Source organism: Chelonoidis abingdonii, chromosome 5 (genome assembly GCF_003597395.2).
Source record: "Chelonoidis abingdonii isolate Lonesome George chromosome 5, CheloAbing_2.0, whole genome shotgun sequence".
NCBI classification, from domain to species: domain Eukaryota; kingdom Metazoa; phylum Chordata; order Testudines; family Testudinidae; genus Chelonoidis; species Chelonoidis abingdonii.
Genome location: NC_133773.1, coordinates 69,431,372 through 69,456,465, shown reverse-complemented (window position 1 = coordinate 69,456,465; position 25,094 = coordinate 69,431,372). Strand labels below are relative to the sequence as shown.

Genomic DNA, 25,094 nt, shown 5'->3' with positions numbered 1-25,094 from the left:
CCTTAGGTCATCAACCCTAATCTTCTATGATGCTAATGCTATAATAAATAGCTGGGTCAAACCACCAGCAAAGCTCAAAGCCAGTTGCTGGCAGTTGCACGTAGCTTCCCAGCCAGCCAAGACACTGCAGCCCAGGGGTGCGTATCTGGCCGGCACCAGGGCCCAGCCCCGACCTCCCCGTGCGCTATCTACGACAAAACCGCTGCTGCCTCGGCTAAAGCAGCCGGGAGCCGGCGCAGACGAGGCAGGTACGAGCCCAGTTGCCTAGCAATCACCGCCACTGAGCGCGCGCCGGGCGGCCGGCGGGTGGGGCTAGGCTGGCGTGGGGGCGGGCTTAAGGCGGGTAGCGCCAGGCGGGGCGGGCCGAGACGTGGGTTGCACCCGGGAGGCTTCGCCCGCCTGTTGTGGGAGGGGAGTTGCCCATTAATAGAGCTGGGGACTGCAGTGGTGGCGCTACAGCCGGGGAGCCCAGCCCGGCAGCTGGCCGAGATGGCGGCGGAAGTAGCTGCGGGGCCGCAGCGGGAGCTGGATAACGTGAGCACCGGGGCGCAGCCCGGCAATGAGGGCTCTGCCCTGCCGGCGCAGCACGCGGGGGTCCCCGAGGGGTCGCGGCTGTGCGATGTGCTCCGGGGGGTTTGGGCCCCCGGGCTCGGGTGGCAGTCCCCTAGAGCGCGCTATGGAGTTCTCCGTTCCGCAAATGCAGGCTTGAGTCATAAGGAGGGGGAGTTCACAGCGCAGATCCAAGTTTTCACTTTTGGCTGCGCCTGCCCTGCCCCTTAGGAGCGGGTGCCCGTGGATCGGGACTCCTGCACGGGAAGTCATGGGGCTGGGTCCTCTCTTGGCCAGCCCTGCACAGATGTCTCATCATGTGACATGTACCTCAGTTTCCCCAACTGCACAGTCAGACTAATGATTCTACTTTTGTAAAAGTGCTTTGGAGGCTGTTTAAAAAAAAACAGGCGAGAAGTGCTTATAACAACAAACTGGCATCCAGCAGGTAATCTTCCTTTTGGTGGTTTACTCTTCTCCTCCCTCTCCCTGCCCTGGTTTTTTAACTATTAGTTATTTTTAAATGACTTAAGAAATCTTCCTTACAAGGTAGGTCCAACGGCATACAAGTAACTTGCACATTCAAACTGTCTTTTAAACTGATGTGTTGGAAAACAAAAGGCAGCCTGAATTTATTTGCTTATTAGAAAACAAACAGATTTATTATATATACAAATTTATACCAAAGTTTATTCAACAGAGGCATCTTCTCTTTGTGGTTTTGGGTAGCTTCTCAGTTTTCAGAACGCTATATGGATGGGCTCAAGAGGCCTGTGGGAATGGATGCCAGTGGGGAACTCCCATAGTGAATTGAAATACATGTGGAGGGGTGAGTCAACAGGATTGAGAGCAGCTAAAAGATAATTGTAGGTGGATCAAATGGGCTTTTGTAGGAAGGAGTGGTCATTATGTTAAACTCCAAAACTAAACAATTTAAAACTCTTTTTCTGAAAAGGCTTTTTATTTATGTTCCTACATAATCTCTTCCTGTTTTGTTTGGGCTCTAATATGGAACAGTACTTGCTTTTTTTGGTAAGCATGTAAAATACTGACTGCTATTTTGATGCATGATTGATTTTTTTTCAAACAACATCACTTGTAGGATACCTCTTTTGTGTGTGTGCACATCTATAGAGAGAGAGAGAGAGTGCGTGTGTGTCTTTGTATATGAAAGACAAATACTTGCATCTAGGAGCAACTTTGCTGCATAAATTTAACAGCCCCAACCCCCACCCAAATTTTATCTATAGCAGTGGCCTTAACCTTTTTTGTCTGGCAGGCACCAGACGAAGGACTGTGGCGGTGATTGAGCATCCGCCGAAATGCTGCCAAACTCGGCAGCATTGCGGCAGCCGCGCCTCTGGATGATGTCGCTTATCGGCAGCAAGGGGCATCATCCAGAGGCGTCACCGCCGAAACGCTGCCAAATTTCGGTGGATGCTTGACTGCCAGTCAGGATGTGGATGCATTTAGAGGCCCCTGTGGGTGCCATGGTACCTGTTGTCACCGTGTTGGGGACCCCTGATCTGTAGTACCAAACTTGGTAATGCTGCTTCCTTAAGAAGGACGTGGAGGAAGTGGAATGGCCATGAAACTTAAGTTCTCTATTTAATACACAAAAGACTCTGACCTTAAAATATATACACTGTTGATACAGTACAGTGCCCTTCGAGACCAGGACCCTGGCCTTCCACGATGCTTGAGCTCAAAAGGTAGACAAATGTGCTCCTTTAGCTGAGTCCTTGAGAGCTAAGGGTTAGCAGGTCCAGACGCCTGCACTGATTGTCAGAGCTTTAGACTGATGGGACCCCAGTAATGAGCAAGTGCTTAGAGAATGTGGAATCGGTCAACACTCAGCTCAGCTGATGCAGCAACTTATGGTGTCAGATGCAGTCAGGTGGTCAAGGGACATCAGCAATACGAGGAGGGATGAGCTGGAGTGCCGATGAGAAGTGCAGTCAGGAAAGTAACCAATACTTTCCTCAGGTATTGTATCGTCTAAATAGACGACCAACCTAATCCTCAATTACTGAGAGACAATCTCCATTCATTGATATATTTTGCTTTCCGCAACCAAATTTCTGTACAACTTTGCATGAATGATGTACCCAAATATTCAGATTCTAATATCTTAACTGTATTGTTAAATCTATTCACCTAAATTTGGGTTATTGCTGATTATGTACTCTTATGTATCAAATGACTTTTACAAACTAATTTTATACTTGTGGATAATATAAGCACTATACCTGGATGTACACTCTTCCCAACCTATACATTATATAATTTTTTTTAACATTAGCTTTAATAAAATTTTAAAATCTGTGCATTTGACTACCCAGATGCACAGTCTCTACAAACAAAATGTAGATAACTTCTGATTCTGGTATGGAAATGTGGCTAGAGGTTTTTGGAAGCTGGGGATCTATGCTGTGAGAGTAACTAGAATTAGTATAAAGAGATGTTTTTGTACTCTTGAAACCATAACTGCAGTAGCAAGCTACAAATGTGACTTCCTGCATTTTTCTCCTCCTGAGGGTGCCCCCATTTGCTTTACCTAGAAAGGTAGCCCAGGCCTCAAGTGAATGCACTGTAATGATACCTGTTCTGACAGATCACTTGTCAATTAATTTTCATGCCATCAGGGTATCTTAGAAGCCATCAGATTTAGCCATTCATGTAAAACCTAAGAGTACTATGCTGAGTACAGTAGCAAAGAGTAATGTCTGAAAACAGACTTGTCATGGGTTAGTAGTGCTGGTAAAAGGGGGAAGTGATACATACTTGCAGGTATTTTTTGCTGTTCACATGAAACTTGCAAAATTACACCCACATCTTGTACTGTTCAGTCAGTTGAAGGTGAATGTTCGCACTTCTGATTTCATTTATATTATAGTAACATGAGAGCACCATGTTAGTGCTTTTTATTTGACGGAATGAGAGGCTAGGAAACAGGATGGTAGCTGGAAAGATCTTCAGAGTTGAGTATTGGTGTCTTGCAGTATAGCGTGACCAGTGCTCATTTTTCGTGGAGTTTGATGTGCTTCTCTGAAGGAGCACTGACTATTTGTTCTTCACTGGTTTTTGCCAGCTGGGAGATGCATAAATCAGTTCAACAGGTTGAGGCTTTAATACTCTTCCCCCCCGCCTTCTTTAGCTTTAGCATGTGGGACAAACTCAGTTAGGAATGCTTGTTAGGATGGCATTTTCTGTCTCAGTTGGCTCTCTATCTACTTCACTGACCATATCAATGAGGTATGTTACCCAAGCCTCAGCCACAGTGAGAGAGGTTATGGGTTGACTTAGCGAGTTGACCAAGCAATATAGTCTGCTTGTTGTGATTCTGCCGTGTTAATTGCAGAGGCTAGTTTAAGGCAGTGATGCAGTCATGTAAGAGTCTGCACTATTGGCAGAGGAGTTCAGAGTTTTGTATGGGGGTTTTCTTTCCTTTGCCCCAATGGCTTTCTAAACTACTTACTCTGCACTTCATCTCCCACAGGTCATCTGTGAATCTTGGTGATTTTTTCTTGGTTGATGTGGAGGGCTTGGGGTAAGGTATCTGGATTAGCTTATTGTAACTTGGCCTTATATTTAGATGATGGCCTTATATTTAGAGTTGAAAACCTAGGGGGTTCTGGAGTCTTCAGGGCTGTGGTTGCTCACTGTCCTGATAGGATGGATTTTAACACTGCCTGGATGAGATGATCAGATGAACTACTGAACCATTGAAACTGTATGTGATGGGTGAGGTTACTGGGACCAAGAAATCTGGGGGATTCTGGTACCATGTTGGGCTGCAGCTCCTAGGCCTTCCTGGAAGGTGACATGGTTTCCATTTGAAGGTCTGTTCACCCCTATAAGTGCTAGGTTCCTGTTATCTGTCACTTCATAGCATATGTATGCACTCAAATCTCTTCTGTAGCAGAAATGGGGAAGGGGACCAGGACTGCTTCTCTGTATTTTATTTTATATTTAACATGACAGACTTCTAGTGTGGACAAGGCATGACATTCTGTTAAGTTATCATAGGATGAGCATGCTAAAATGCAAATTCTAACCTCATCCAAACTAGACAAGCTAGTATATGGCAGCAGGCTACTTTGCTTTTCACTGTTCCCTGAGCTGGAAGCAGTAAAGTTACCTCTTGTGGTGCTGGTCTTTTCCTTGGTTGAGATTTCAGTGTAGTTGAAGAGGTGTTTCACTGCTTCTTAAATGTGAAGGTGTCAGAAGTCTCAATTAAACTCAAATATTTGAAAAGTATTTTGAAGACTAAAGGCCCTCCATAGCAGTACAGCAATTCTAGAACTAGCCAAATCATCTGCCATGTCAGTTCTTAATGACCTAATGATTAGTTTAAATTACTTACTTCCACGTTCTCCCAGAAAGTTAAAACTGGTTGAAATTTTGTGGTACAAGAAGATGGCCTGCCTTGGAAACACCCATTGAAAGATTAATGTGGGAAAATTAATCTGAAACTCATGATTAAATTTCAGGGTTCCTTGGAGATAACGCAGAGCACAGAAGATGATCCTCTACTCGATGCACCACTTCTTCCACCTCATGCATTACATTCCCAGTTGAGACCGAGATTCCATGCTATTCCTACAGTCTTGGTTGCCAATTTTCTGTTGCTTATACATGTAAGTTTGGGGAAGAATCACTTTTAAGTGTCAAAAATTTGCAGAAGTCTATCCTGTTAGTTCTCTCTCTAGAATGCATGGGCTTATACTGTGGAGAATTATTGTAACAGGGTATGGAAGATATAAATCATAGGAGGAGGGGAAAAATGTAAGATATTTACTTTCTTCCCTTCAAACTTAAGATCACTCTGAGGTGGACCTACTATTAAATGGCAGCTTAGTATTATAAGTACTTGTGGATAAAGGTTTGGAGAGCTTGGAGTCCAATTTTGTGTGTGTTTGGTCTCCTCAGAATTTAAAGTGCTCTTGTTCAGGATTTTAGTAGATTAGGGAGGCTTAGAATTAAAACCTCTGTTACTTTTTTTGGTCTTTAATTGTGTAGACTAGTTTTGTAGGTACCTGGTATACACAGTATAAACTAAAAACAAACCAACCTTGTTATCTCACAGGATGATTATATTTGAGCACTCTTACGGGATTGTGGTCCCTTCTGCTACAACTAGTTGACTGTGACAATCCCATAAGAGGATAAGGCAGTAAAATAATAATTTAAATGCCTCCTTTTAACTAATCTTCTTCTTTTTTTTTTTTCTTTAAAGCCACTATACCTTCCTCTTCAGCTTCATGAAGAAGCCTGAGTCACCAACTTAGTCTGCAAAAAACATCTTGTAGACAGTACAAGGAAGTGTGTTAGACTTAATACCCTTGACTAAAAAACTGTGTCCTCTTATCTAATTCTTCAGCCACTCAAGGCCTTGGTCCACTAAGCTGCTTTCTGGTGGCTTTTTGCTTTTTTAAAAATGGCACTAACAGGACTGGAAGTTAGTGGTTATCTACAGATCAGCTGTCATGACCGATTACATTCAATATGGGCAACCAGAGGACAGTCCCAAACCGTAATGTATACTTGGTGTTCCAAAAGGGCTAGTTTCCCAAAGCTGAGGAAAATTATGAGCAACGCTGATTGGGAGGAAAAAATTGAAAAATGGGAGAATCCTTTGAGTAATTAGGTGACCAAAAAGCCACAGCTTCACAAAGAGGACAGCTTTGGCTAAAAGTACATCCTGGTGCAGTGAAGGCAGCAATTATAAATTACAAAAGCAATATAGCACATGTAAAGAGAAATAGATAGTAGTTGACATAAAGTAGAAATCATGAAATGTATAAAATAAGGGAAGCTAAAGACCTCTGGAAAAAATCCATTGCTGGTAAAGCGGAGGACAATAAGTAGTCTTGTTCCTGTATGCTAGGAACAAAAAAAAAAATCCTAGCAATGTTATTGGTCCGTGGGTAGATGGAGGTGGTAAAATTTAATGATGATGCAAAAAAAGCAGAACAAATATTTCAGTTCTGTATTCAGGAAGAAGCAGCATGACATACTTATTGTACAAGGATGAAGTATCTTCTAGAAAACTGCATTAGGGATTCTAGGGATATTTTTTTTTCCCCCTTTCACTTGAACCAGTCCAGAAAATATAGTTAAATTTTGGTAATAATGTTTATATTCTAACTATTAATCTTAAGGTCTTTCTTCTCTCTTTCCCTTCTTTCACAGGTTGCTTTTGTTGTTTTAGTATTTTTAGTAGGTATATATTGTTCTTATGTAAACCCAAATGAGGATGAATGCCCTGGAAACTACACCAACCCACTTAAGGTGCAAAGTGTCATAATCATTGCAAAGGTAATTCTGTGGATTCTGCATGTTGTCTTTGAACGATATGTTCAGCATCATCACGGTAAAGTCAGATGCAGAGGATACCTCCTGATCTACCGATCAACAAGACATCTTAAAAGGCTGCCACTCCTTATACATTCTACAGGTGAGAGAAACCGATTTGAATTTTTCTCTTTTATGGATTCTGTATCAACAAATATTGTGAACTGAACTACTTCATCTATGCTTTATGAACACATAATTTTTAGGGTGTGGCACACTAGTTTGTTTGAGTGCTGTGCTTAATAGTTAAACAAGAGTAGGGAGGTTTTATATTTATCACTAGAGCAGCAGGCCAGAATACACCTGAGTTGAAATAGATTCAGAAATAATAGCCAGTGACTGGATGTCTTGTCCCATCAACTGAATGTGGTAGCCATAATGTCCTTAGAGCAAACATGCGCTGCATTTGGCTGCTAGTAATTTTAACCTGTTTCTGATGGACTGTTGGCTGTTAAAATGCTGACTTGCGTGCATCCATAGGGCCCCAGGAATGCTCTTGTCTGACTTTACTTTCTGAAGCCATTGTAGGCTTCATATATTAAGAGTCTGCACTACATAGTCAGTGTGCAGGCTTCTGATCTTGACTCTGCAGTCACACTCCAGAACTGAAGAGCAAAGGGTGTTCAGGTTGGAGAAAAACAGTCATGTAATATGCCCCATTTTATAAAAAGGGCTGGGGTGGGGAACAATGTGGTCTACTCTATATCATTATGAAACAGTACAGACTTCTCCATATGAATGTATGGAGAGATCATGTGCATGTGTGGAGAGTGTTTCCAAGGGTGCATTCCATAACTGAAAAATGGAAGAAAGTCTGAAGAGGTCACATCCCCCCCCTTGCCATTTTCCACATACTCCAACTTCTAATGTGTCTTAGGTCATATGTACACCGTAGCGGCTCAGCTATAGCACTACTGGTGTGCTGCTGTAGCATAGATGCTTCCTATATTAGAGATAATGAAGGAAATCCCTTCCACCGAAGTGGTAACTAGGTTGATGGAAGAACTCTTCCATCAATCTAGCTATGTATACACTGGGGTTAGGTTGACATAACTGTGGCAGTCAACTCACTCACGATGATTTTTCACAGCCCTGAGTGATCAGTAAGGTTGATCTGATATTTTTTTTTTTTTAGTGTAGCCCAGGCCTAGATTGCATGTTGCTGAAGTTTCAAGCAAAATAAAACTACTTAATTTGCAGCAGGATTCATGTTATGAATGCTACTTCATCCCTACTTTCCCTGGGGTGAAGAGGATTCTTGGCAGCATTTTAACTCTGTACGCTCTTTAGTTTTACTTTTTCTTAGTGGCAGCAAGCATAGAAGGTGTTTAACTAGCAGCAGCTGTCCAGCTTTTTCCAGAAGCTGAACTTAATTCTTGCCTAAAATCAGATGGTCATGGCTCTTTTTTTTTGAATACGGGTCCTTTTTATAGGAAGGCACTGATTGTGGAGAATAAAACGTAAGCTGAGTACATAATGTGCTTCAAATAGCTGAAATGGAAACTTCTCTCAGTTAGCTTGATAACATGTGTGGTCTTGCAATTTGATGTACTAATTTCCTTATGTTTAACTATGTTCCTTTGGCAAGCTTAAGGCTTCTAGTATATGTAATGGTTAAAATTCCGAGTGTGTAAACACCCAAGCCAAACCCCCTTGTTGGGAGTGAAGGTCAAGTTCCCTCAAACACCACTGAGAAGTGAAGGTGGAAATTAAATGTAGTGCCACATGTCATAAAGTGGCAATTTGGCCTTGACAGTTCAGTCTTCCAACATAGCATACTGTTCATGCTCTGCTTTTAAAGTACACCTCTACCCTGATATAACATGACCTGTTATAACATGAATTCAGATATAATGCGGTAAAGCTGTGCTCTGCGGGGGAGGGGCTGCGCACTCTGGCGGATCAAAGCAAGTTCAATATAACACGATTTCACCTATAACGCAGTAAGAACTTCTTTTTTTTTTTTTTTTAGTTTCATTTTGGCTCCCAAGGGCGGCGTTCTATCGGGGTAGAGGTGTAATAAATGAGTTCTACACCTACCCTCAACAGCTGAAAGATGTCTTATGTTCTCTAGCATGTGTTGTTTAAGAACTCTACAGCACAGCACAAAAGGACATGGTTCCTACTCTGAATAACTTAGTTTCTATTTTATATCTGACACAAGAAGTGTTGGGGATGGAAATGATGACACATGGGAGGAGAATGGGAATTCAAATGTCTCTTCTGCTGGCTTTGGAACAGGAATTGGATCTTGGTATCCCTCATCCTAGGTGAGTAGCCTAACTACTAGGCTACTGGATATTTTGAAGTGGGTCTTATAGTTTCTCCTGTTGGAGCTGTTGCACTTTATATAAGTAAGAAGGATTTGAATTAAATGAAGCTAGTGCCTTGGTATACTAGATTTGGGAAATAACTTCAAGCATCACTCAAGTAAAAATCATATTTAGATAATGGGCTCTACAGCTGAGTGAGTATAACTACACGTTAATGTATGTAAAACTTCTGATCTGCGTGTATGTTTTTAAAAATGTGCACATATTTGAGAATTTAGTTCTTAAGTATCTGCAACTTCTCTTAAAGTTAAACTGAAATGCTGTGTTTGTAGTACAAGACAGATCCATAATTGGAGTTCTATATTGGATATGTAGAATGAGACTGATGTACTGAAAGGTCAAATATTAGACAATAGGTTTAACATTCTTGTCAGACAATGACAACATTACTGATTTTATTGTATATCTTGGCTGTCACTGAATTTTGTGCATTCGCTTGAAGGCTTCAAGAACTATAGAATGAAGCAGTCTGGTCCAGTAGGACTTCTAACTTAACAGTTTCACAAATAACTATAACAGTTTCACAAATATTCACAAATATGAATAGCTGTCTTACTTTTTTATGCAATTTGAATCACACATCAGTTATGTTTTTCCATTCCATAGCTATGATCCATTTAGCCTAACAAACAAGAGTCCATTGGAATGTAGATATTGGAGAAGGGAATCTTTGAGCCATTTTTGGTTATTAACTAGACTAAAACACGTAAATGTCATGTCGTTTGTTTTTGTTTTTTTTTTTTTTTAAGGAAATGCAGCCCTGCTTTTGATACTGTCAGCTCAGCATTCCTTTCCTGACTATAGTAAGAAGTATCTCTACCTTATCCTTGGAGTCTTGTGTCTGGAGCTGATTTGTTCTTTGACATGCATAGTCATTTACACAGGTAAAAACTGCAATTGTTGCCTTGTTGTGTGACTGCCTTACAATAGGCACTAAACTCTATTTTCTCTGTTCTCTTAACATAGTACAATAACTTTTGGCACCAGAAGACTTGTTTGCAGCTATGGTTGTAAAACTGGCTTCTCAGTATCTGTGCCATTGTAGACAATCAGATGTTCTTGTTTAAAACAAACTGGAAAGTTATTGTCATGGCTTGAACTCTAAATGTTGCCAAATTTAAAACTAGGCCAGTTGTTGGAGTGTAAGGCACTTTCCCATGAAGTGAGTGATATGGTGAAACTGCAGTAATTAAAATAGAAGTAATTGTCTAACACAGATTGCTCGTGTGCTTTCATGACCATTTTGTCAAACAGACAGATATGGGGGGGAGGGTTTTGTTTTATACTGTGACTCGAAGAGAAGTAATATTTTTCTTGTTTAGTCAAAACCACTTTCCTCTGGCATGTGGAACTTATGTTTAAGCTGGTATATGGCATGTCTCCATCTTCAAACTTGCAATGTCCTTCCAGTTCCTCTTCTCTACCTCTTCCCCCAATCTTATCTCCTGTATTATTTCTTGAAGGATAGTAGTTGTAAAGTGACACTCAAATTCTTGGAGTCCCTACTTAATTATATGACGCAATATGTATCTCTAGCCCACGTTCACTATAACACTAACAGCTAGTACAACATAATTTTTAATGTAGAATACTATATAGCATTACTGGCCTGATGGGTTTGGTCTAATCTTCCAGGGCCATGTTTTTGTTTGTTTGTTTCTGTCTTGGCTCACTCTATTAAACCATCACAATAAAACTCAAATTTAGATGGCCAGATTGCTTGTATGCCAGGCTAAAAGATCATAGGAGTGACCTAGACAACATGAAATAAACGTCTACTCCTGACTACCACTATTAAGAAAGAAAGTGTGTTTAAACACAATAAAACCAGATAAACTAGTGTTTGATTTTTTTTTTAAAAGCAGAAATTAGGTTTCATGTTCTTAAATAAGATTATGCACTTGGTTTAAACATCTGATCTTGAGCTGTTGCACATAGATTCTTTATTGCTACAGTGAAATACACAGACAAATACTACAAAGTGGTATCTTATTCTTATATCTTGCTTTTAAACATCATTGTCCTTTAACTCCTGGGAATCTTCATTTTCTTTACACTATCTTTTTTTTTTTTTTTTTTTTTTTTTTTTTTTTTAATTGGAGGGGGTACTGATAGGTATTTAAATAAAATCAAGTAGGCTTTTATCAGCTGTACTTGCTTACTTCCTAATGGGCTGGTGTACACAGCTTAGTGTGAAGAGAGACAGACTAATTGACTTCAGCGGGAATTGAGCTGCCCCAGTGTCTCCTACACAACAAAATGAACGCTGCCTGAAGTATCAGGTGGTTGCTAGTAGCTCAGCAAAACTACTGCGGTCTGGAATTCAAGTTCTGGATCTCCTCCCAGTAGTTAGAAAGGAAACCAATTACAAAAGTAGAAGTGTGGTGTTGACAAAAGAAGGAAAGGGATGAGAAGAGGCTGAGCTGAAAAGGGGAACAAAATAATTTCAGGGAGGAGAGAGGAAACAGCTGTTGTAACATTATGCTGCTGATTCTCATGGGACAATGCTTAAAGCCAAAGCGACTTCTCAATAGCCAGTGGTTGTCAGTAACTGACCCATGAGGTGTCTCAATTTAAAACTCTACTCCAGGAGAAACTTCATGACTAGAGAAAAGTCTAGTTAGTGACTTGCTATAAAGTTGCAAAGTATAGTTATTCCCAGTGTAATGGTATACTACCAAATTCTATTAATGCTTTGAATACACTGTTTCAAGATCTGACTTACTATTTTCTTTTTAACTTGTGCTTGTAGTAGCATTGAGACTACAGCCTCAAATGTACTAATCTACCTCCCTTGGCTATAATAGAAGCTCTGACACTAGGTTTGTCTATATGGGGAATTTGACCAACATATCTGCAGCAAAGTATTCCTCCATAGCTATGCTGGTATAACTTCCTCAGGTGAACACTGTAGTCTGGAGCAAATGTGACTTTGGAAGTAGAGTAACTACTCCAAAATAAAATCACTCTTATAGCAGAATAGTTATTCTACTGTAGTCAGTATATTTTCCATTCTGGATATCTACTTTTAATAAGTGGACATTGTTGAAATAGTTTTCTCCATTTAAGCACATTAAAGTAAATCGAATATCCTAATGGAAAATAGTGAGAGTTGATTTAGACAGAGAGAGACTGGAACATAGTTACAAAGACTTGCATGACAGAAACAGCTATCATTCACTGCCTCAAAAACTATAGCACAGATGGTGCACTAGCAATAAGATTTCTACCACAAGCAGAATAACCTAGTGGGACGCCATTGCTCCCCCCCTCCATTACGCAACTTGCAGCTTTCATCCTGGGTATGGGGGAAGGGAAGGTGATAATAACACCTTCCAGGTCCTGTTCTGAGGGTGGTTGCCTCCACTCTCTTTTGATTTTCAGGCTTTCCACAATAGCACTTGTTTTTTCCTAACTGTCTTCTGAACTGTCACATTCCTCAAATTTCTTCAAACTGCTGGATAGACCTAAGGGTTTCTTACTGCAAACGTTACATTCTAAACAACGTACTCCATTGCTTCCCTTGCACACACTGCTGTTCAAAGAGCAAAGAATTAGGTATTTCTTTCTCAGCCTTGATCTGTTGTCCTATTCTAACTGGATAAACAACCAAGAAAAAGCTGGTCTCCATACTAGTGTTGGAAGCTGAGCTTCATTATCTAAACCTTCATGTGCCTTAACACACATTCATTGAAACTGAGCTTCATACCCCTTTAAAAGACAAGGAGTCTCTGTAATCCCATCTAATTGATATCAGTTCAAGATATACTGCAAAATTGGAAAAGCAAATGAGGGCATTTTGGGTGGGAGGAGCAGGAGAGACTAAATTGTTATGGAACCACAGATAGTAACTTCATGCACAAATTCTGTTAAATGCCAAACTCCTGAAGTAAAACTAATTTGGGATGGGTTGCAGCAATGAAAAGGCAGAAACTGAGGGTCTATCCCACCTTTTAGTTTACATCTTGGTATTTCTGACAGCAGAGCACTACCTGAGTGCAAGCATTAAGGCTCTCTGGCAGGATGTTTAGTTTCTTATCACAGAACTTGGAGCATTTTTCTCTCAAATGCTTGAATTTCCCCCTCCAAAACAAACATTTGCCTCACATTCTTTCTGGTACACAGATGTCTGTTAAAGTATGTGGCTCTAAGATGAAAGCAGTGTTGATGAACATTTTAAGTCAGTTTGAGGACAGGTCTACATTAGAAACTTTTGCCGGTATAGTAACATATGCTGGAGGCATAATTTTCTTACAACAGGTGTAATACCAGCAAATCCTGCTATGGAGATGCAGTTTCTACAAGCATACAAATATTTTTGCCAGTACAGCTTTTCCCTCAAACAAGCATAAGCTAGTATAAACTGTGTCTGCACTAGGAGGGTTTGGTGGCAAAATTATACCTGTCACTATAGCTTCAGGTGTAGACCTGGCCTAAGGAACTCTGAAGCCTCTCAGGTTAGGTAATTCTCCTTCTGATAAACTACTTTTGGTAAGCTTTCTTCTCCCCTCAGAAGTGTTATACTTTAATCTATTCCTGATGTAGCCTTCTTATTTGTTTCTAAACTAAAGTAATCTTTTCACTTACAAATTACATTAACTCAGCTGAAAGATCAAAAACAATCTCAAACATATTTCTCTTCTGGCACCAGAAAGTAAACTTTCTTATTCTCTAACATGTGTGAGCCAGAATGAGTTGGTAGATTTTTGTATTGCTAGCAAAACACTTGCACTGTCATTTGAAATAGTCCCACAACATTGGTTGAGAATTGTCTTGCAATTGTCCTCAAAACATATTGGGGACTGTACCAATCCCAAACATTCCCTGCCCTGAAGAGTTTACACACGTTTTATTCAGTGCTCAACTTAATTTAGTTCTTAATGGAGCATACAGTAACTATACTGGCTAGGCATAAATGTCTCTAGTCTGCATCTTTTTTGTGCTCAGGAGTTCAGTTAACTATATGGCTCAGGAATGAAAACTATCTGGAAAAAGGTGGGATGGGAAGAAGTCAACATGTTCCTATAGTTTAAAAAAATACAGCCCTGAAGCCAGAAAACCCTAGCACAGAAACAAACAGCACTGAATCATAATTGTCCTGTTTCCGTGTGTGTGTTAGCTATACAGTTCATTAGTATATTTAGTAATCTGTGAAGCGTTGATGCATTTGTATGAACACAAACATTAAAATCCAGTATGCAGAAGTAGATGTAAAGCAAGTTTTACATAGGTACTTGAAGTCTGTGATATCCCATTTTTTGCTATTGGTCAAACATGTTGTGTCCAGCACAAGCTTGTTAAGGAATGAGTAGCTTTGTATTCCTAGTTGACCCACTGCCACTCTTGCTGCCATGGGAGACAATTGATGTGGAATCAGTATTGACTATGGTACACTGCATAGTAATCTCCAATATCAGAGAATCTCTTGGACTGAGATGTTCTTGATTTATGGGATACAATGTAATGTAAAGAACTCTATAAAAGCAGGCTAACGTTTAATAGACTACTCTGGAGTCAAAATTCAGAAAGCTCATTTCCTTATCACACCAATATTTAATCCTCTTTTAAAACACTTCTTAAATGCAGGCATTAAAAGCTTCTGGTTACACTCTGCCCTACATACTTCTTGCTGAACTGCTGAATGTCTGTTCAGAGGCTTGCAGTGTCCCAGACCAACTTGTCTTTCTGCAATGAATCTTTAAACTTCCTTGTATACAAAAGAGTAGACTGTCTACAAGCAATTGTGATGTAATTTCATGCCAAGCAGAACAGGCTGGGCTGTAATACTATTTTAATGCCTAATACCATAGGCCAAATCAAATTTGCCTACATGAAGCACTCCTTGTTCCCCTGTGACACTGACAAGATACTGTAAATCCTCTTTCTACAAACCAGGTACATCATGGGCACTGAATGCCAGCTTTTCCTTCTCCCCTGTCAGTGTGCCTCCCTCTTCTGGAGGAACCACCTCTTGAGGGTGGGACCAACTTTGTATCCAGTCCCATTAATTCCTTAGCTGCTGACTGGTGACTCATCTTGAAGGGTGCTAATAAGTACTAGTTGCAGTGGGGGAACCTGTCCACCAAGGCCTTGTTTAAACACATAAGCTGTACCACTTCAACTACACTGGCAGAAAAATCACTCCCCCTAACCAAAATAGCTACTTACTTTGTCTGCAGTTTTATGCTAATTTCAGTCGTTAATTAGGTCATTGAATGAAATGTAGCAACTTACTGTCAATATAGAGCTGATGTAAAACATAGTGACATATATGTGAGACTTGATATCTGATCCTCCTGAGTTGGCAGGGGTGAGAAGAAATTTTAAAATATATATTTAACTAAAATGATTGGCTATTTTCTCTGCTCTTGGCAGCAATGGGAGGCACCTTATAACTTGTTTCTGTTCTCAGCAGAGATGTAATTCTTTAAACTCTGCGCTACTGCCAAATAAAAATATTCTTACGGACAAGTCATGTTGGAAATTCCTGGTATCTCCTTAAGCTGGTTATGTCTGTATAATACTATGATAGGTGTGATAAACTTCCTAGCCTGACATGGCTAATCTCTTGAGGGTCTTGTAGTATTCTAGCAAAGTGACCTTTTAATAAACCCTACAGCATTCTTGACTGGTAAAGGACAATTTCTTCCACATAGTTAAGTGCCAAAGTAGCTTGACTCATTTTCATAGATCCGGATTGTGATAACCTTCCTCACAGTTAGGTAATACCTTGCTCCAGATAATCCCAGTTACTCTTAACATTACTCCACAAGCAGCCCTACTGAAGTATGTCTGGCCTGTAAACAATATATTTTCCTAATGGTCTACCTCTGCTCAGAGAGTAATCATGCTAAGATCTACACATCCCCAGCTCCCGTTGATTTCAAAGAGGACTGACGGTGCTTGGCACCTTGCAAGATTGGACCATATGTGGGGGATCATAACAAAGCCTTCTGTGTATCCTGTGTATATCTAACAGGCATGACAAATTCTACACTTTCCTCTCAATTCCATATTGTTCTATTCCCCCAATTAAATGTAATGAAGATGACCATTTGAAGGACTTGGGTTTCCTTCCTCAGTGCCTGTGAACTTGCAATAGGTGTCAACTTCATTCCCACACTTGAATGACCCTTCTCAGATAAAGTTTTAGGTGGAAGCAGCAGACCACTGAGGGTCAGTCTGGTTTGATGACTTTACAACTTGCTGAGACACTTTAGCCTTAGTTATTCCTATGATCAGTCAGACAACCTGCTTCTATATAGCAGGTGGCCTAGTAAAATTTTGAGGGGTGAGAGAGAAACATCCTTTCCTCGCTAGAGAGGCTGGAATAGAAGAGAATGGACTATTACATAAAATAGGTCATCCAAACTCTTATTTTAATGTCCCTCTTCTAACCAGATATACTATGTGATACATCTCTAGCTTAACCAGGATCTGAGTCCACGCTAACCTGGATAGCCTAGAAAGGATCGGAGACTGGGGCTCAGTTCACTTTCAAGGGGTAATATTTTTCAGAAAGGTCTGTTACAATTATTAGCTTAGTTTTTAAAGCTGAATGTTTAAAGTCATTTTGATGTCTCTGTACTTGAAACTGTATCTTAGAGATTACACTGCTTCACATGCATTTGCATGATACTGCAGTATTTGAGTTGCAGAACTGCTGGGGAATAGTATTAAAAATGTCTTTTAAGCTGTCATGGAAAAATTAGTACAATTTATACATGCTTATGGGGGACTATTCTTGCACTTGGACCAAATTTGTAACCTAACTATTTCTGAATATGTTAGGAAGTATAGATTATGGACATATTTTGAGTTTCCAGCTGGCACCATTAATGGCAGTCTTGTCAGCAAACTGAGTGTGAATTGATTTTAGGCATCAAGATTGAGCTAACGTGTTATTCCTGTAACTGGTCCTCTAAAATCAGATTGGGGCATACTGGCCCCAGCTACGCTACCCTTTCCTGTGTTTAAAAGTGATAGCTTCTAATAATTGTTACAGCAAATATGAAAAGGGTAAAGTGCATCAAGAACTGACTAAAATCTCCTTTTAGTTTAAAGCATATTCAGCATGGACTATGATAATGGAGACTCATTTAAGTGGTGTCCTATAAATGCACACATGGGGTGCACAATCATAACTCTTCAGGAATTGACACAATCTGAGCAGCTAGTAAGTCCTTAAATAATGTGTTTCATTCTATATTGTTAACACACAAATATCAGGACTTTCATGGGGATTCTCTGAAATTTTAATATAGTTATTAGGACTGGTTGATCATAACTATACAGCACTCCCACACAAGATGCTGTTGTACATGAGATTGGAATGCTGCAAATAGAAAAGGAAAATGACCACTAATGATACAGACAATGTGGCTCCTAGCCTGCTCGCTAAAGGGTTGTTTTGTTTTGTAAACTTGGCAGATTTGTACACAGTTAAGAACAAGACAGTACAGACAGGTGAGAGCAAGCAAGTTTTATCATCTTCCTGTATCATTTTTTTTTTCCCCCTTTCAAAAGTACTCTTTTTTCAAAGAGCCTCTTATCATTTCAGGAAATATAACATTCCCCAGCTTTTGGGGTAGGGTGCCCGGAAACAGCCTTAAGTACAAGCGAGAGCCCCAAGCAGCACTCTGCAGCTAGTGCAAGCACCACGATTCTCAGGCATGACCTTGTGGAATTTTGAGCAGCAGGACCAAAGGAAATGCCAATTCCTAACATGTAACCTGACCCTCTTGTTGGGCTCCCTGGTTATCTCCCTTACTGCTACCTTTGAGGCAGGTTTTAACCCTGTGTAGGACTCTGAGTTGAGGAGCCAGACCATGCTATTAAAAACTGTCTGCATTAACTACCTCTTTTTATTTCAGTAAAAATAAGCAATTTCAACAAAGCAAGGCCAAGGCCTGATATAATTGAAGAAGAAAAGATGTATGCTTACCCCAGTCACATTACCTCAGAGATTGGATTCAGGTAACCTCTTCTGTTATCTTCAGTTAGTTTATCTGGGTAACTGTGTAAACACTTAGCATCAATTTCTGTACAGAATGGTGTGTGGGACATTAAAGCTGTAAGGAAAAGTAGAAAGGTGATATTAAAATCCTTAATGGACTTCCGTAGCATTTCAGCTGCTGTATTATAGACACAAAACCCAGAAACTGTAAAGATAGTCTCCCCTCAGCAATGGTAACTTGATAAAATAATCTTTTCATGATTAAGTATTTTTGTATGTCATTGCCTTGAAAGGTGCATAGGGACCATATGACCATTATTGGTGAAATTTTATATGAATCTCTACTATGATGTGCTAAACATAACTAGCTGTGCTTATTAAACCAACTGCACTTAATTTCCTAACATAGTTGGTTTTAAGCAGTTTGCAGAGAAATAGTGCTGTCTTGGATATTATTTCAAATGTGTCTCTGTATAAACCAAGAAGCTCTTGCCCAGAAGGAGGTGGGTTGATACCTGGGAGAGAAGTGAATTGGGTGCTCTTTGCTAGAATGTAAGAAGTTCATTTGCAGCTTGAGGTCAGGGATTTCTCTTTTAGGCTGGGGTCAGGAGTATCTGGCAGCTGGCATAGCGTGGGAAGTATATTTCCACTGTAAGAGAAATTCTACAGATTGCATATTTTGTGTGTGGTGGCAGAGGGCAGACAGACCATGAATAATCCTATTTGGAGAGACCAATCATTCAGCCTGCTTATGTTAACCTGACAAACACCCTGACCCATGTACCCTTTTTACTACTACATATTTCAGCAACTGGAAGGAGTTCAAAAGTCTGTATTAAAAAATTTAGTGTACTGCTTGTGGGGGAACTACTCCTCCGTGCGTCTAAGCTAGATTGCACATGTAGATCAAATCTATGACTAAATACCCCATAGGTCATGGCATACTAGCATGAAAACAGTCTGTTGGTGGGGTGCTGAGAACCCAGCAGAAAATTCTAACAGTTCTGCTAGTCAGCCTCTCTTCTGAACCTTGATGTTCACAATTTCAAACTTACATGCACTTTCTGGAGGAACTGCGGTGTGGCCCTTCCCCCCCCCCCCCCACTCCCAACAAAACTGAGCAGAGCAGAAACCCACGATGTAGGGAAGGTTTTCAGTGCTGTTACCTTATCACAGTGTCTGCCTATCTGGGTATAAAACACACACACGTGTGTGTGTGTGTGTGTGTACAAGAGATCACAACCCTTATTGATTCAACTCCCCTCTTGACTCAGTCTCAAACATTCTGAGAACATTTCTGCACCACTCTGTAGTAAGACCACCTGTACTGAGCAAGAGACTTATTGACACCTTGAGTAAATTGTTTAAAGAGCAAGACTGCTGTGAAAAGTTCCGTAAAAGGAGGACAGAGATATTCGAGAATTCCACGCTTTCTTGTTATCTAGATTAGATGTCAACTTAAGAATAACTTTGCAGGGCTGACAATCCAAGTTGGGATCTGAGAAGAGCTGTTCCCTCCTTCTCATGCTTAACCAGTAGTAAAAGTTCTACAGGCCATCTTTTGCCCTCTATAACTTGTGCAGCCCTTTTGGCTTAAGTGGATTTGTACTGGTGTAACTGACAGGCCTGGAACTGTAACTATTAGACAACTCTTGATGTCCAAGAAGAGAGTGCAGTTCCATTCTCAGGGCTGTGCTGGTTCTGTAGGGTTAACAAGAATGCAAACTAGTGAAGCTTCTGAAATGTGGCACCTTCTGTGCCAAGTCATTCTTCAGAGTAGAATTGCACTGTAGTACATGTAGTATTGTACTTAGAAGTCCACAAAAGTATATATTTGGGTCTATGTGGACAAGACTATATGCATGTTCAGTCACCTGTTTCAAGCTTTATAAAATTTATTAAATTTATTAGAGCACAAATTCTAGGATTTAAGTGTGATGTGCTCCTCCTAATGTGTATATAAACAAGTTCGTTTCATTTTGATGTAGCTAGCTTAATATTGTTTGCTAAATAAATAAAATAAAAACAGTAATAAAAATAAAATAAAATAAAAATAAAAACAATCCTTTGGATTGCCAAAGAATTCTTCTCTAGGCCAACAAGAATGAAATTTCAGCCAGCATGTAATCTTGACTGTTATGTCTGGAAAAAGGCCATTGGGTGGCACTACTAGCACCAATTATAGTTAAGGTTGCACAACGTTCTCTGTTAAAGAACCTGTTTTCTGTTATATAACTACCAGACTTTTGCTGTTTGGGCTGAAATTTTGCAATTCAGATACCTGCCTCTGAACTTTTGGAACATTTTTCAGCAAACATGTCAGGGATTTTGTTCAGGGGGTGGAGGGGAAATAATACTACATAAGCACAAGGAGTTGAATTAAAGTTGAACCAGATAACCTTAAATCTGGCACTTGCTAATTCTAGGTGCTTGACTTTGTAACTTTTAATGTTTAAATATAGTTCTTTTGGATGTAATTATTAGCATAATGGTGTTGGTGCTGAACTGCAAAGGAAAAACCGATCCAAGTAATCACTTAGTACGGAGGACACTGCTTTTTGCAGTTGAAAATAGTTCACAGGAGACTTCATCATACAAACAAGTGCTGTTCATTCTTAGTTTAACTGTAAATTGGAATACATTTTCCTGGGAGTCTAAGTAAAGCTAGTGGGCTCTGGCAGTGACCACTAAATTATAAACCTTCCTGTCTGTTCTTCTTGACTCTTTATGGTAAGTAACTTCTTAATTCAGGGTATAGGAAGAAGCCATTACAGCATCCTTTAGTACAAGAGAACTGACTTAATTCTAGCCAACAGCAAAGCACTTTGCATTTGATACTTTTGTAGGGTGACCAGATGTCCCAGTTTTTATAGGGACAGTCCCAATTTTTGGGTCTTTTTCTTATATCGGCTCCTATTACCCCCCCCCACACACACTTGCTGTCTAGTCACCCAATACTTCAGCCTTTTTACAGAACCTTTTCTTATCAAGCCATGTGGTGTATTTATATACATGTTCTATTTTAGTTATGATTTATTTGATAGCAAGATATTTGGAGGCATTTCAAAGACATATATCCAGAATAGAGTATTTCAGTGCAAGTACACTACATGGCTTGAAGCTTAAAAAGCTCTATGCAAACCAGAGCAAACAATATTAAGCTAGCTACATCAAAATGAAACGAACTTGTTTATATACACTATTGAGGCACCAAAGAAATCTTTGAATGATGAGAACAACACTAGCATAACTTAAGTTTATAACTTTTTTTTTTTTTTTTTTTTTTACCTTTTTTTTTTTTGCTAGTCCAGGGGTCGGCAACCTTTCCAGAATGGTGTGCAGCACTCCAAATTAGACTCTTTTTAATTAGACATACTGTGTCTTTTTTTTTTTTTTTTTTTTACCAAAACTCTTCTGAATGTTATTGTAACATTGTCACGTAACCATGTTGAGTTTGGCAGAAGATGTTTAACACTAAAGTTAAACTATTTGCCTCTACAAACCAGGCCCTGGAAGAGGGCCTGTGTTTAATGGCTAACTCCCTACCCTTCCCCCTTAGGGTAATTCTGTTAAATTTGAGAGACCAGGTGGATTTTTAACCACTTTATTGGAAAACCACAGTAGAATCCAAATTAATGCTTACTTTACTTGCTGTACAGTATCCTGGGATCAATTTCACTCCCTCCCCGGGCAGATGAACCTTCCTCTCTCTGTTCAGAGTCTCTTCTCTCCACTCAGAGAAGCTTTTAACTTGAGAGGGAGTGGGGTTATGCATGTGCCTTGTAATCATCATATGCATAGGCTTCCCAGACAGATCCAACCACAGTCTCCCCTGCTCCCAAAGAATATGGAACTCAAACATATACTACAACATTAAACAAAACACATGGTAAAATGCTGATGGGATGAACTAGAAAGGCAAAAGTGCCTTGCCTCAGGGACCCAGGAAGATCTAAGGGTGCTGCCTGTACAGGGCCTCTCCAATCCCCTAACACCCACATACTTTTGCTAAAGGCTCAGATATTCTTCTTATGGCCCAAACTATTGTCTCAGAGTAGGAAAGTAATCAAGAGGAACTTAACAGAAGTCATGAGAAGGGGTTTGTAGAAGTATCATAAGTTATCTCCAATCTCCTTTATGTGTAGTGATAAAAAAAATTGTAATATACTTCTTTAACACAAATTGTGAATGACTTTCCTCCTTTTTCTTATGCCTTCAAGGGAAAGCTCAAGTTTGGAAGAAATAGTTGAAAAGCAAGGAGATGTAATAGATTATCTCCAACGACACAATGCGCAGCTCAGCAAGAGACTACTAGCACTAACATCACAGCAAATCAGAGGTTAAAGATATCCAGGAAGCTGCTGCTGCATTTTAAGAAGAATCCAAAGCAATGTAATTTGATTTGGAGGACAGATAACGCCACTTGAGACCTGTACTACTTCCATTAAAGACAGTAATCAAGTTGGAAGTATGAATTCTATTAGAAGTGTAAAATCTGCAGCTGGAGATGCTGTCTATTTTGAACAAACGCTTTCTCTGAGGATGTTAACTTTTGCTGGGCTGAAGATGGACCTGAGCTCTCTGACTAAACTTTTGTTTTAATGTTGTTCAATTGAGATTTTTGCACTGCTGTAACAAACTCCAAACTACCAAAGTCTTATGTGCTTCTAGAACTCAAACATTTGTTTTCCAGAATGAAACATTGGCCCCTCCTGACTTTCTGGGTTTTGTGTGGTAGAGGCTGAGAGATGAACTCCAATATTGTAACATGCTATAACAACTGTGCTCATTGAAGTTTTTAAAAGCTATTTATTTCAATATTCCCTAAACACGCTTCTACAGTTGGAGTGGAAGAGTCTATAGGGCAAATTGAAGAAACTCAGTTTCTGGATCAGTGTCTTTTGCTGTTGTGTGGGTGTGTGTTTGTTTGGGTTTTTTTGTTTGTTTTTTTTCTTTGCCCTAAAAAGGGCAACTACACAAATGTGGAAATGAAGCAAAGATGAAGAATTAGGTGTTTGGTCTAAAACACATCTCTCCTTCGTATGCAGGAAAAGTAGGATTTCGCTTCACTAAGCATAGTTTGTAAAAACTAGGTTTGCAGACATTTGATCAAATTGATGGCTGATCAAGCATCTAAACAAAATTTCAGTGTACAATGTCTAAATCTGATTTTTAGAGCTGTCCTAAGTATTTGTGGCTTTTTTGCTGAACTTTTTTCCTCAGGAACTATTCTGCATTAAATATAAATATTTGGAGAGAGCTTTTTTGTAAACTACTCTCTAAACTTGTTGTTGACTCTAGTTCAATACATGAGAATTTACAGTATTCTTCCCTCCCCCCCTCCTTAGGATGGTGCACTGTTAAGTTAGATGCTGTAAAAGATGCTACTATTGCAGTTGCAATGATAGCAGCTTATACAGTTTGACAACCTTTCTCTAAAGTATCGTCATTTTGGCTCTGAAGCCAATGGGGCCATGCCATAAATGGGAATTGAAAATTCGAATCCATTACTCAATGTCCGTAAACTTCCACCTCTATGTACTTAAAGTGAATTCTCTAGAGAAGCTAGTCTTTAAGCCTGAACACTTGCCTGCTCAGATGGAAGTGGAGTATACCGAGACCACTCCTTGAAACTTATGTTAAAAGCCAGAGAACCATTCTCTTCTGAGTTTCTGCCACCTTGTTTTCCATACCTTACCTTACCCATTGTGTATCCTACTCAGTATTTCATGGAGAGACAGGCTAGCCTCTGAGCAAAGTAGGAAGAATCTCAGTATAATGCTGGGAGTGGTGGTCATCTGAGAACACCAAAGGCAAACTACCCCATCTTGTCTTGGTTCTGGGACACAACTTGGTGTCCAATTCTGTTGTAATCATTCAGAGTAATTAAAAACATATGATACTTGTAGTTGAGGGACAATAGGAAAAATTGGAGACCTGCTGCTATCCAACATTATTCTTTTCTCCCTAGCTGTAATTTTCAAAATACAGGTGATTTTATACTGAATATTTGAGGGATATATGAATATCTTTGTTTTTAGAACACTCAGGTTTTGATGTAACTGCATATAACCGTTTGTACATATATCTGTCTGAAAAGCTGAGAATGTGACTGAAGTTCATGCACAATAAATGCAATTAAGGAAAAGTTTAAAGCCTTTCATTACAATGATCATATCTACTCTTCAAATATTTAAAATGGAATCTCTTAATTTAAGGATTTTGGACCAGTCTGGAAAAGCAAGAGTTGGATATTGCCATTTAATCTGTAATACCAGTCAGCAGCATTTAGATGGAGAAGGCACTTTCCTAAACTGCTGATCGCAGTAAAACCCTGCAAAGAGGAAGAACAGGATCTACTCATTTCATGAATAGTCCAGGTGCCTATGTTCTAAAGGTATCATGAGGGCTAGTAAAAACTTCTTAAGGACATCTCTCTCCAGCAAGTTCCTACAAAGGTGGTGGCAGCCTTATCTATCATGGATAAGTTCCTCTAAACTCCTGCTGCCCAGAAAATAGTAAGTTTGGGTTAGCTTGATGCCGCTGGTTTCTACTGGAGCATCCTGCTGAAGTTAGCTTGTAGCAAAGTATTTAGGTAATACCATTGTCACTTACTTGGCTGTCCTTAAAGCAAACTTCTCCACTGCATCAGTGGAAGAAACTATTGCACATGGCCTATTAGAGTAAAACTTGCCATGTGGGAAACGTACTTAAGTGAGAGATAACCCAAGCAGAGCACGTGATGGCTTCGCTTACAGTGAATCCTCTAGCGCCACACCAATGGAGAAACTTTAAGATCTGAATGAAGTGCTCGCAGACTAGAATCTAGCACTTCTTCACAATCTCACTGGAACTAGGGCTTGGTCGACACTTGGAACCTATGTCGGTATAACTACATT

General features: G+C 39.9%; 1 protein-coding gene across 2 annotated transcripts; it reads left to right on the top strand.

Annotated features, from left to right (window-relative positions):
• Positions 1–406: 406 nt before the first annotated feature.
• TMEM192 (transmembrane protein 192) lies at positions 407–24,343 on the top strand. Of its 2 annotated transcripts, XM_032788854.2 has the most exons (6): positions 407–534; positions 5,043–5,189; positions 6,745–7,009; positions 9,989–10,123; positions 18,113–18,215; positions 22,416–24,343. In XM_032788854.2, exons 1-6 carry the CDS (start codon positions 490–492, stop codon positions 22,537–22,539), a joined length of 819 nt encoding a protein of 272 aa, XP_032644745.1. In that variant the 5' UTR covers positions 407–489; the 3' UTR covers positions 22,540–24,343. The 2 variants fall into 2 exon arrangements, with proteins under 2 accessions (XP_032644745.1, XP_074922456.1); XM_075066355.1 differs by lacking the exon at positions 9,989–10,123 and having other exon boundaries at positions 425–534.
• The last annotated feature ends 751 nt before the right edge of the window (positions 24,344–25,094 follow it).